We start from the raw sequence: 13148 nt of genomic DNA on the forward strand, positions 1-13148 counted from the left end.
GAGGCTTATCATTTGATGTTAACAGCTGATCTGACTGTGAGTTGTTATTGTTTTTGTTTACTGTGTTTCTTCACTCTCGTCCCTTTTTGTTTCGTCCCTTTTCGGAATTTGATTTAGTATGCACATGTTTGACTGTATTTCACCAAAAAGTTTATCTACATCATAATTGTTATTTTCTTTCTTTTGTAATTCTATAATAGAGTTAATCACTTCACTGATGGACTTGAACTCTGACTGTAGCCAGGTAATAGAGGCCTGACCCTGAACCATTCCAGTTCTTGTTGTGTAAAATAATGTTACAACACACTGTTTTTGTTTCCCGACACTAACAGATAGAGTTGATTTAAATAAATCTTTATGTGGTTGTTTATTTGTAAATTTGTTTTTTTCGTCAGAGATTTGAAGTATTTGGGATCTACGGTCATAGTCATTCCATACAATTCTTGAACTCGGGTCATTTCCATTTAATGTGATATATATAACGATCAATGCTCTTCTCCAAAGAAATATAGAGTCATTTGTTAAGGAAAAGCTTCCTTGGTTTGATCCAGGAGTATATTGAAAGGGCATGGTGTCCGTTTTTAGCCTCGTGTTGTGGACTCTTGGACTTGGCATGTTTTGCGCTTAATCCGCAATTCTGCTATTTATCTAGATAGTTCTATTTGTAATATATTCCTTACATTTCAATATTTAATATGTTTAAAAGTTCATACTTTCAGTTTTCAGGCCACAATTTGGTTAATTTATACTTGTTCTTGGAAACGCAAGGGCGCCGCCATGCTAACCGGAAGTACCAACACTTAATAACTCAATGAATATTAAAAATATTATAATTAATCATAACTCTATGAAAAATATTGTGTATTTACAATAAATAGTTTTTGAGTAATCCAATTTTACAACCAATTTTTCAATCTTTTTAGCCAAAATTTTGAGAAAAAGGGTGAGGTGTACAAAAGTTTGCCTGTGAGAGAGCTTTCACATGTTTATATCTTTATTATTTGTATGGAGAGTTGTCTCATTGGCACTCACACCACATCTTCCTATATCTATTTACTGCAGGGTTTGTTACTCGTGCTGTGTGGATGCAGTAGAATGTGTCCCCGTGCTTGTAGTGTATGCCCTTATATATTTCAGTTATTGGTTGTTTGCCTGTGAGAGAGCTTTCACATGTTTATATCTTTATTATTTGTATGGAGAGTTGTCTCATTGGCACTCACACCACATCTTCCTATATCTATAAAAAGTTATTTTACAAGAATCATGTATATCCTATCTCATTTTTGTCTTTTAAAATTTCTTAGATATGTATTTTTTCAATCATTTAAAACAAAAAAAGTTGAAATAATATGCCTTTTGTTCTAAAAACTGAGATAAATCACAAATTTACAAAATTGACAGCATGATAAATTTGACACAAAAAAGCATCAAAATATGATAAAAATTTCTTATAACACCTACCTATAGTTATTTTTAGTTAAATTTGTTCAGATTGGTCCACTTTATCTTTATTGTAAGTATGAAAAAAAGTTTAATTGTGGAACTGTGATTTTTTTCATGAGAATAGCCCCAAAATAGGTAACCAGGTGCTCCGCAGGGCGCAGCTTTATACGACCGTAGAGGTCGAACCCTGAACAGATGATGCAAGTATGGACACAGCATTCAAGCTTGATACAGCTCTGAATTAGGATTGTGATCAAATTTTTGACATAATATGGGTTTCTTACACAAAATAAAAGTCAAGATCTTACAAATCTATTGCACAATATTGTGCAATTAAAATTTTTTCTTCAAACTTTTCAAAAATTTGAAATTTGAGAATTTTGGAAAAAAATGAAAACTACTACCACCCCCTCTTTTTACAGTTAGTCCAAAACCCAAAAATACCCAAGATTGTATGTTAAATGCTTTTGAATTACCTCCCTTTCACTGCTTATAAATTGTCTTAATTGTCCATTGATCTAGTTTTTCCCCTTTTTTCGCCTCTAATTGCAAAACATTTTGAGCCATAATCCCCCAAAGTCAATACTTACTATCCCTTAATGGTATGGAAACTTGTGGTATAATTTCAGAGAGTTTCATACACTTAAACACAAATTATTGTTTAAAAACTGCAAAAATGCTTATTTTGGGCCCCCTTTTTGGCCCCTAATTCCTAAACTATTGGGACCATAATCCCACAAATCAATACTAACTATCCCTTCATGGTATGTAAACTTGTGGTATAATTTAAAGAAATTAATACACTTAAACACAAGTTATTGTTTGAAAACTACAAACATGCTTATTTTGGCCCCCTTTTTGGCCCCTAATTCCAAAACAATTGGGACCATAACCCCCAAAATCAATTCCAACCTTCCTTTAGTGGTATTGAACCTTCTGGTAAAAATTTGTAAAGATGCATTCGCTAAAACTTAAGTTATTGTCCAGAAACTAAATGCGTCTTCGGACGACGACGACATGATAGCATTATACGACGCAAATTTTTTGTGCGGTCGTATAAAAATTGATGAAAAATGGAAAAAACATCAAAATTGGGTATTTAAAGAAGGCCGTAGCAAAAAAAGAAGTGCACCACCTTATGATTTTTTCTTCACCAATTATTTTTTTACAGTCTTATAAACCCAAATATCAAGTTAAAACATGTTTAATTAAGAATTGAATGCTTCTTTTTGTAACTTCATTGGGGTGTAAAAGCGTTGACCGAAGTATATTTTGTATGAAGCGCGGAAGCGCTTCATACTAAAAATGTGCGCACGGTCAACGCTTTTACAACCCTATGAAGTTACAACCAGGTGCTCCGCAGGGCGCAGCTTTATACGACCGCAGAGGTCGAACCCTGAACAGTTGAGGCAAGTATGGACAAAACATTCAAGCGTGATACAGCTCTGAATTTGGATTGTGATAAAATTTTTGACATTACATGGTTTTTTTTACACAAAACAAATGTCAAGATTTTACAAATCAATTAAAGATTTCTTCTTCAAACTTATTTAAATCTAAAATTAAATAGTTGACACAGCATAGGTTTCTGACACAGAATGAATGTGGTCTAATGAACTTTAAAATTTTTTTTTGCCTTTGAGCAATTCATTATGCTGTTGAATATTAATCCTCTAAAAAAAATGTTTGAAGAAATTTTCTTTTTATTTATGAAATCTGAAATGAGAAAATTTTAACCCCCCCCCCCCATTTTTTTCACATCCCCGTTTCCCTTTTTCCAAAACTGATATCAAATCAAATTTCTAATGGAGTTTGCAACAATAACTACTCTTTTAAATACATCATAAAATATTAAAATGTAAAATAAAGTGCTTGTTATCACTGAATGGTAAAGATTGGTTGGTAGTAAAAGTGAATATACATTGTTTATTGTATAAAACAATAAAAAAAACTTCATCAGCAACATTTAATATTGGCAAATTTCCAATGAAGTTATTTACATAAAGTTATTGGCAAAAAAAAAATAGAAAATGACATCATAGTCATGTCTGGCAAATGTCCAAACATACATTATCTAAAAACATTTTAGATAAGATAAGGAAAAAAAGCTTCATCAGCAACATTTTATATTGGCAAATTTCCAATGAAGTTATTTACATAAAGTTATTGGCAAATAAAAATAGAAAATGACATCATAGTCATGTCTGGCAAATTTCCAACATATATTATCAACTACTATTCTATACAAAGAAAGATAACTCCAAATTGAAAATTAATTGCTCTTGCACAATATTGTGCAATTAGATATTTTTTGCTATTGTGCAATACTGTGCAATTGAAAATTTCTTGCTATTGCACAATACTTGATATGGAATCCTGATTTGGACCAACTTGAAAACTGGGCCCATAATCAAAAATCAAAGTACATGTTTAGATAAAGCATATCAAATAAGCCCAAGAATTTAATTTTTGTTAAAATCAAACTTAGTTTAATTTTGGACCCTTTGGACCTTAATGTAGACCAATTTGAAAACTGGACCAAAAATTAAGAATCTACATACACAGTTAGATTTGGCATATCAAAGAACCCATTTATTCAATTTTTGATGAAATCAAACAAAGTTTAATTTTGGACCCCCATTTGGACCAACTTGAAAACTAGGCCAATAATTAAAAATCTAAGTACATTTTTAAATTCAGCATATCAAAGAACCCCAAAGATTCAATTTTTGTTAAAATCAAACTAAGTTTAATTTTGGACCCTTTGGACCTTAATGTAGACCAATTTGAAAACGGGACCAAAAATTAAGAATATACATACATAGTTAGATTCGGCATATCAAAGAACCCCAATTATTCAATTTTTGATGAAATCACACAAAGTTCAATTTTGGACCCTTTGGGCCCCTTATTCCTAAACTGTTGGGACCAAAACTCCCAAAATCTAACCCAACCTTCCTTTTATGGTCATAAACCTTGTGTTTAAATTTCATTGATTTCTATTTACTTAATATACTAAAGTTATTGTGCGAAAACCAAGAATAATGCTTATTTGGGCCCTTTTTTGGCCCCTAATTCATAAACTGTTGAGACCTCAACTCCAAAAATCAATCCCAACCTTCCTTTTGTGGTCATAAACCTTGTGTTTAAATTTCATTGATTTCTATTTACTCATACTAAAATTATTGAGCGAAAACCAAGAATAATGCTTATTGGGCCCTTTTTTGGCCCTTAATTCCTAAACTGTTGGAACCAAAACTCCCAAAATCAATCCCAACCGTCGTTTTGTGGTAATAAACCTTGTGTCAAAATTTCATTGATTTCTATTCACTTTTACTAAAGTTAGAGTGCGAAAACTAAAAGTATTCGGACGACGACGACGACGACGACGCCAACGTGATAGCAATATACGACCAAAAAATTAAAATTTTTGCGGTCGTATAAAAAGAAGCATTCAATACTTATAATTACATTTTTAATGCAATGATCATGAAAACACGAATTTTATTATTGTTTTATTGAATTCACCTGTGCACTTTATTGTGGGACCACGTGTTATCATGGATGAAAAGTTTTATTGAGCAATGCAATTGCTTACGGAATAACACGTGTTGTGCAGTTAGCCAATCAGAATACAGTATCATAATGAAACATACATCTAATGTAATTATTTCTAGAAATGTTTGGCTCCTCAGAGGTGTACATCCGTAAGTGGATTGGTCAAAAACCCAGGTGATAAAAAAAGTGTCATACGTAAGTAAACACTTACATGTGCGGGAACATAAATATGCTAATATGCATATCCATATAAGTTAGTGTTCCCGACCTAATAAATATACAATATTAGGTCAATGTCAGGAAAATATAAACCGAGCCTTTTCCCAGAATTGCAGAGTACAAAAAAGTTTATATTTTAATGACATTGACCTAACATTATTTTTATTCTGCAACTTAAATTAATACATTAATAGCTTTTTAAATCGTAACACAAATGTCAAATTTATTTTCATCCCTTAATGGACCTCTGGTTGTGGAGAAAGTATTCCATGATGAAATTGACATTATACAAAATATATCTATGTTACTACATTTAGGAAATAAACAGAACTCGTTGCAGTATAAATGAGAATATGTACTTTACAGATTTAAATGATAATAGTTAAAATTATATGTGGACAAATATACAATATCAAGACAGTTTTAAATACTTGTAATCTTACGCATTTGATGAACTACAGTGGCGAGAATATTTCTACAAACTACGTTTTAGAAACAGTCAAAAGTAAATGCGTAGATAACTTCAAAGATAGATGGAGTAATGAAGTGCGAACAATGCCAAAACTGAGAACGTATAAAACTTTTAAGTCCGAATTCTCAACGGAACCATATGTAAAAAGACATTTATCAATGGTGCAACGTTCAGCACTTGCAACGATTCGTTCTGTAACTTTTCCACTTGAAATTGAACAAGGTCGTTACAGAAACATTCCACCTAATCTGCATATATGTAAATTGTGTAATTCAGGTTCGATCGAAGATGAAACACATTTCCCCATCTATTCTGACCGTTAAACTGATGCACGAAACAGACTGTTACGGGAGTTACCTTCTACTCACATTGATGAGCTACCTCCAAACGAAGCCATTACAGTACTCTTAAATGCTAATACCAAACTTATATCGAAGTATACGCATGTCTATATTTTTTAAATGTTATAATTTTGACCTCATTTTCTTATATCTGTAATATTTAAAGTTAAAACATGATAATGCATCATAAGCCTATTTGGCTGGCTGAATCATTATGTCAATACTCAATGTAAATTATATTGTATATATTCAGGTTGCACTCTAATAAACTATTTATTCATTCATTCATTCATTCATTCATCCATTCATATACTCAACCCAAGATCACACACAAGTAACTTAAGATTTTTCAAGATTCCAATTCTTATAAAACTGTCGTATTTTAATGTTTAAGATATAATTTTCAAAAATAAAATATTGTTTTCACTATCTTTAATTCAAATCAAAATTGTTATGATAAAGTTTTAACCATTTTTTTTCTTCATCTCCTCTCAACATCTTCAAATAGGCTGGTTTCTGAAAACAAAAATCATTTTGAAATGATGAATAAGTTTAAAATAAGTAATTGCGAACATTAAATTAATGTGTTGGTTACAGAAATTTTCTGAAAAAAAAATTGTATTTGAAAAGACAGAAATTTTAATACACACAACAATATGTGGTCAACTTTTTCAACCACAAACGATGGAATTTTTAATTGGAGATGAGAATTTCGGAATTGCTTATTTAAGCCTTTTGTATATTTTTTTTACCGGAAGCGCTTCATTCTAAAAATGTGCGCACGGTCAACGCTTTTACAACGCTATAAAATTACAAACAGAAGCATTCATACTTATAAGTACTTTTTATCTAGGATCATGAAAACACGATTTCTATCATGTTTTTATTTAATTTACCTGTGCACTTTATTGTGGAACCTCGTGTAATCGACTGTTAAATTGCATTGTGTAATGAATGTCAATTTCAGAAGGACGCGACATTGCTGTTAGCCAATCAAAATAACGTAATATTAGGAAAAATACATGCAATGTAATTATTAACCATTGATATTATGTTGATAGTACAATAAAACGCTTCACTATAACTACTACTAGGCGAGTGACTTATTTCTAAAAGACGCTTAGTTAACGACTTTAATGCACCCTCAGGGGCGTAGCTACCCGGAGGCACGACAGCACGTGCATCCACGTCGTTTTCACACAAAAAAACCAAAAAAAAACAAAAAAAAAAAAAAGAAGAGAGAGAGAGATGAGTTAGTCAATCGGAATCGGAGACTGTTGGTTTTTTTTCCGTCTATCCCGGATATTAGTTTGACAACCTAGTTACAAGTGTTGATGAAGCATTCAGAAAAAGATCGTAGCTCCGAAGTTGCGTCACGTGCACATTGAATCTTTGATTCGGCATGCAAAAAAAGAAATGGCAAAATAAAAATTTATAAATTGAATGTTAAAGGAAACACCTATGTTGTCACTTTTTTTTAATTGATGAAATATCATTAGATAACGACATTTGGTTTCAAAATCGGAAGGTTACTTGTATCTTTTACAAGATTTTTACTTTTGAATTTGTAATACTCAGTCTATTCTAAGATATGTAGTTTTGGAGCACATTTTACAGTGTACAGTTCATCAGTTTGGAATGAAGTACCAATCTGCATTAGAATTATCAGATCCCTTCGATATCGTTGAAAATATGCCGAGGCGATGTGGTTCAGTGACAGACTACCGGAGCCAATCACCATGCAACCACGCCAAAACAGTATTGGAAAGCCTCATTATTTTTTGTGTTCATAGACCATAATTATGATAAGGCAACTGGAGAGTGGAGTCGCGTCTAACAAGAGGCTGTTAGAGAGACTATCCTGCAGAGGTCAAACCCTGAACAGTAAATACACAACTCACAACTTTTAAGCTTAAACAGCTCTCAATATGAATTATGATTGAATATTTGATACAGCATGGGTTTGTCCGTCCGTCCGTCGTCAAAATGTCGGACATTAACTCAAAAATGCTTCAATCAATTTGCAAGCAACTTTGGTGAATTGTTAATATTTATTAAAGTGAGCTCCCTTTTTTTATAAATTTTAGATTTGACGTTTCCGAGTTATGGTACACAATTTTTTAATCTTTCAAGAACCATAACTCCTCATCGGTAAAAGTGAATATCGTGAATATCAAACCTGGCCTCCATTTTGTCATCAGTAACAACATATTAAAATTCTATAAGCATTGGTTGAACGGTTTATGAGTTAATGCACAGACACGACTGGAAACGCATTTTTTCCCCCGATATTTCAAGAACCGTAACTCCTGAACGGTAAAAGTAAAAATTGTCATTATCCTTCTTGACCTCCATTTTGTCATCAGTAACAACATTCAAAAATTTGAAAAACTTTGGTTGAAATGTTCATGAGTAAATGCAAGGAAATGACTGGAAACGCCATTTTCAATCTTTCAAGAACCATAACTCCTTCACAGGAAAAATAAAATTCGCCATTATTAAACTTGATCTTCATTTTTTTTTTGTCAGTACCAACATATTAAAATTTTCAAATCTTTGGTTGAACGGTCCATGAGTAAATGCACGGACATCATTTGGCTGCCGCCCGCCGTTCATCCCAAAATCCATAACGGACATTTTTGTCGAAATCCGGTAAAAAATGAGGGCAAGCTCAGATAAACCAAACAAGTTATACATGTTCACCTTACAATCATTCAATTTTTCAAATATAGTTGACCCATTACTTACTAGTTTCTAAGAAATAGACTTAAACAAGAAAACTAAACACTGACCAATGAACCATGAAAATGAGGTCAAGGTCAGATGAACCATAATGAGCCAGACATACATGTACACCTCACAATCAATCTATGCATTAAATATGGTTGACCTATTGCGTGTAGTATGTAAGAAACAAACTTAACCATGAAACCTTTGACATAATGATTATAGTTAGAGAAAAACAGACCAAATTAAACAAGAGTGCACACGCTGAAATGTCTCGCCTTCTTTACTAATCATTGATATTATGTTGATAGTCCTAAGTATAAAGCTTTATTAAAAACTGTCACATAAACTTAACATTAACCAAGATAACCAAACAATGACCAATCAACCATGAAAATGAGGTCAAGGTCAGATGAACCATGCCAGGCAGACATGTACAGCTACTAATGCTTACATACAACAAATATAGTTGACCTATTACTTATAGTTTAAGAAAAATAGACCAACACACAAAACTTAACACTGAGCAATGAACCGTGAAAATGAGGTTGAGGTCAAATAAAACCTGCACGACTGACACATAGATCATAAAATATTTCCATACACCAAATATAGTTGACCTATGGCATATAGTATTAGATAAATAGACCAAAACTCAAAAACCTAACTTTGACCACTCAACCATGAAAATGAGGTCAAGGTCAGATGACATCTACCCGCTAGACATGTACACCTTACAATCATTTCATACAACAAATATAGTAGATCTATTGCATAAAGTATGAGAAAAACAGACCAAAACACAAAAACTTAAATATAACCACTGAACCATGAAAATAAGGTCAAGGTCAGATGACATCTGCCAGTTGGGGCAATATGCGCAATTGTTTCTCCATAGGCCGTAATGGTAACGTTTTCTTCTGTTGCTCAGCCTATATCGTAAACTTGTGTATGTATGATGGCTTGTTTCGAAGCTGAGACATTTTTACATATGTGGTTAACTTTTCGGGGTACGAAGTGTGATTCATTTTTCCGTAATTTAGCAAACCCCGAGTATCCTTTTGCGATGTGGCTCCTCATGGTAAAAAATCCCATTTTTAACACAATAAGTTCTTTGAAATTTTAATACTTTGAACACATTTAATAGCTCCATGGTTTTTACACATTTATTCTGTGTTCTCTTACTTTTTAAATTAACACTAATGGTTCAGCTCAGTCATTTGTTTATCATAGAAATGTGTCAAATATCACTACACAGAGATTTTTTGTTTACACGTGACTTTTGTGTTCCTCATTTGAAGGCGCATTAGGGGTATTGTCCCAGTTGGACATGTACACCTTAGAGTCCTTCCATACACCGAATATACTAGCCCTATTGCTTATAGTATCTGAGATATGGACTTGACCACCAAAACTTAACATTGTTCACTGATCCATGAAATGAGGTCGAGGTCAAGTGAAAACTGTCTGACAGGCATGAGGACCTTGCAAGGTACGCACATACCAAATATAATTATCCTATTACTTCTAATAAGAGAGAATTCAACATTAAAAAAAATCTGAACTTTTTTTTCAAGTGGTCACTGATCCATGAAAATATGGTCAAGGACATTTGACATGTGACTGACGGAAACTTCGTAACATGAGGCATCTATATACAAAGTATGAAGCATCCAGGTCTTCCACCTTCTAAAATATAAAGCTTTTAAAAAGTTAGCTAACGCCGCCGCCGGATCACTATCCCTATGTCGAGCTTTCTGCAACAAAAGTTGCAGGCTCGACAAAAACTAGAGGCTCTCAAGAGCCTGTGTCGCTCACCTGTTACTGTATTTACTGATGTCGGCCATCTTGGTTGGTAGGCGGAGTCATTAGACACTTTTTTTTAAATAGATACCCTAGTAATGATTGTGGCCAAGTTTGGTTAAATTTGGCCCATAGTTTTAGAAAAGAAGATTTTTGTAAAAGTTACAAAAAAGATAAAAAGTTGTTCAATATTGACTATAAAGGACAATTACTCCTTAAGGGGTTTATGGAACGCCGGAACTGTCTTATAGTGTAAATATTTCATGTGTTTTGTCGATTTGCCTTTACGTCCTGTCATTTCTTCTTTATGTTATGTGCAGATGTCTTTATTTCCTGACACGGCATCTCTTTGGTATGTAAAATTAGTAACTTGTTTGGTCAAACAATTGTATGATATGTCATTGCTAAACTTTGTTGTGTAAAATATGCATTACATTATGCTGTAACTACTATATATTCTGTGAATACTTCGAAACTTTATGATCAACCACCTTTACATTCTTTCGTATTTTATCTACGCTGTGTCTATTCTTCTTTTACGTAAGTCATGTCAGTTAATAATTGCGTCCTGTCTCAAGTGTTATTGATTTGTCAAATGTTCTAAAGGTTTTGTTTTGATACACCTTTGTTCTATGTAAACCTAATGATATCATAGTCTTTTGGCGTTATGTTGTATACATATGTATCTCCAGTGAAAAACACAATACATCATGGTATTATTCATATGCGTTTTGCCGAACAATTGATGTTCTCTGTGAATATTCATTACTTCATGTGCAAATGCCTTTTACATTATGTGTAAACAACATATACATTTTGTGCAAACCTCGTTTACCTTATGTGCAAACATCGTTCACCCTGTGTGGAAACATCGTTTACGTTATGTGCAAACACCTATTACGTTATGTGCAAATACCTATTAAGTTATGTATAAAAACTACATCATTATGTGCAAACACTATTACACTATGGGCAAATACCGCTTACATTATGTGTAAACACCATGTAAGTTATGTGCAAATGCCTATTACATTATGTCCAAACATCTATTACGTTATGTGCAAACACCTATTACGTTATGTTTAAACACCTATTACGTTATGTGCAAACACCTATTACGTTATGTTCAAACACCTATTACGTTATGTGCAAACACCTATTACGTTCTGATAAACTGTTTTTTTGACACAGATTAAAACAAAACGCATCAATGATGTGCATTTTGAAAATGAAGAAAATTAAAAGTTTGACCTTTCTAACAAACTGTGGATTTTTATATTAATTACAAATGTATATTGATTGGTGTAAAAATGCTATATACATACAATGTATCTAGTTTTATGGGAAATTATTTTGCTCTACTTTAAAAGTGTACGTTATGCATCCATTCTTTGAAAATGTGTTTAATTACTTGTTGAAAATTGAAACAAATATACAGACACGACTTTAGTTTTCAAGAGGTGCAACCGAAAGGAACAATACAATATAAAAAGGAAGATGTGGTACGAATGACAATGTGACAGCTCTTCACAAGAAACCAGGATGATTTGTTATTACCCTCCCAGTAGGGTTTTCATCTAGCAAGAACGTGTACTAGATTAATGCTACAAATGTAATGACGTCGCCCACGATTCATGTAGCAGCTAAGAAATCCTACAAAATGTTTAAGATTTTATTTTCGTTCATTTCCTTTAACAGTTGTGAATATTATTCTGAATAACCTTCCTAAGACTTAATATTTCCTCCGTCCCTGACAAGGCGTGTTGAGACGGGTGGGTGTTGTTATGATATTGTAATTATTGTATTTATTTATGTTGGCATGATTTGTGTTGCGTGGCCTGATAGTTGTTTACAGAATAATCTTAGAACTGTGCAGTTTAGAAATCACTGGAACAATTACAGAATGATTGGAACTTTCCAGAATGATCCTAATAAAAGATGCGTTATATAAACTTCTACATTTTACTAGAAACTTCTGTTGTAACTTTCTAGGATGTTCCATTATAGACTGTTCTAGAATCTTCCATGACAACTATATATATACAGACACTAAAGTTAAACTCTCACTCTTGGACTTAGACTTAGACATCGATAAACATTAATATTCATAGCATTTGGATTGACACTTTTATTCTACAAACAACATCATACTGGATTGTGACCATAATATTCAGATTGGATTCCGAAAGATATCCGGATACAGATATAGATAAAAGATTGGACTCATATTTTGACAGTTAAGTTGACAGTAATATTTGTGAAATACTTCTTGTAAACATTTGTATAATAAATCTTGTTAATTTTTATAATTGATTTGTGTCTTTTGTTGGCTACAATTTAAAGGCGATTTCTGGCCATAACAGTGTCCTGAAAAGGGGTTATCAGGTGACCCCTCTTACCTGACAATTTTTTTAAAACTAACAGGAATGTTGGAAAAATTTGATCCGATTTTGGATCAGACAGGTAGAAGGGTGTAACAAAAAGCTGCAATTTCTAAAACAAAAACCTTTTTTTTTCATATTAAAAACTGCATTATCCTGTAATCCACAAAAATGACGTATACACATATTTTTTTCTGAATGAAA

The 13148-nt window shown here is 32.7% G+C and overlaps 1 protein-coding gene across 1 annotated transcript in view; it reads right to left on the minus strand.

The window, feature by feature from the left end:
* Positions 1-6394: 6394 nt before the first annotated feature.
* LOC143079397 (uncharacterized) overlaps positions 6395-13148 on the minus strand; it is a 45434-nt gene continuing 38680 nt past the window's right edge. Inside the window, exon 6 of the mRNA XM_076254721.1 lies at positions 6395-6549. Within this exon, the coding sequence (XP_076110836.1) occupies positions 6466-6549 (84 nt within the window). The 3' untranslated portion in view covers positions 6395-6465. The remainder of the gene's footprint in view (positions 6550-13148) is intronic.

Source organism: Mytilus galloprovincialis, chromosome 1 (genome assembly GCF_965363235.1).
Source record: "Mytilus galloprovincialis chromosome 1, xbMytGall1.hap1.1, whole genome shotgun sequence".
Lineage (NCBI taxonomy): Eukaryota > Metazoa > Mollusca > Bivalvia > Mytilida > Mytilidae > Mytilus > Mytilus galloprovincialis.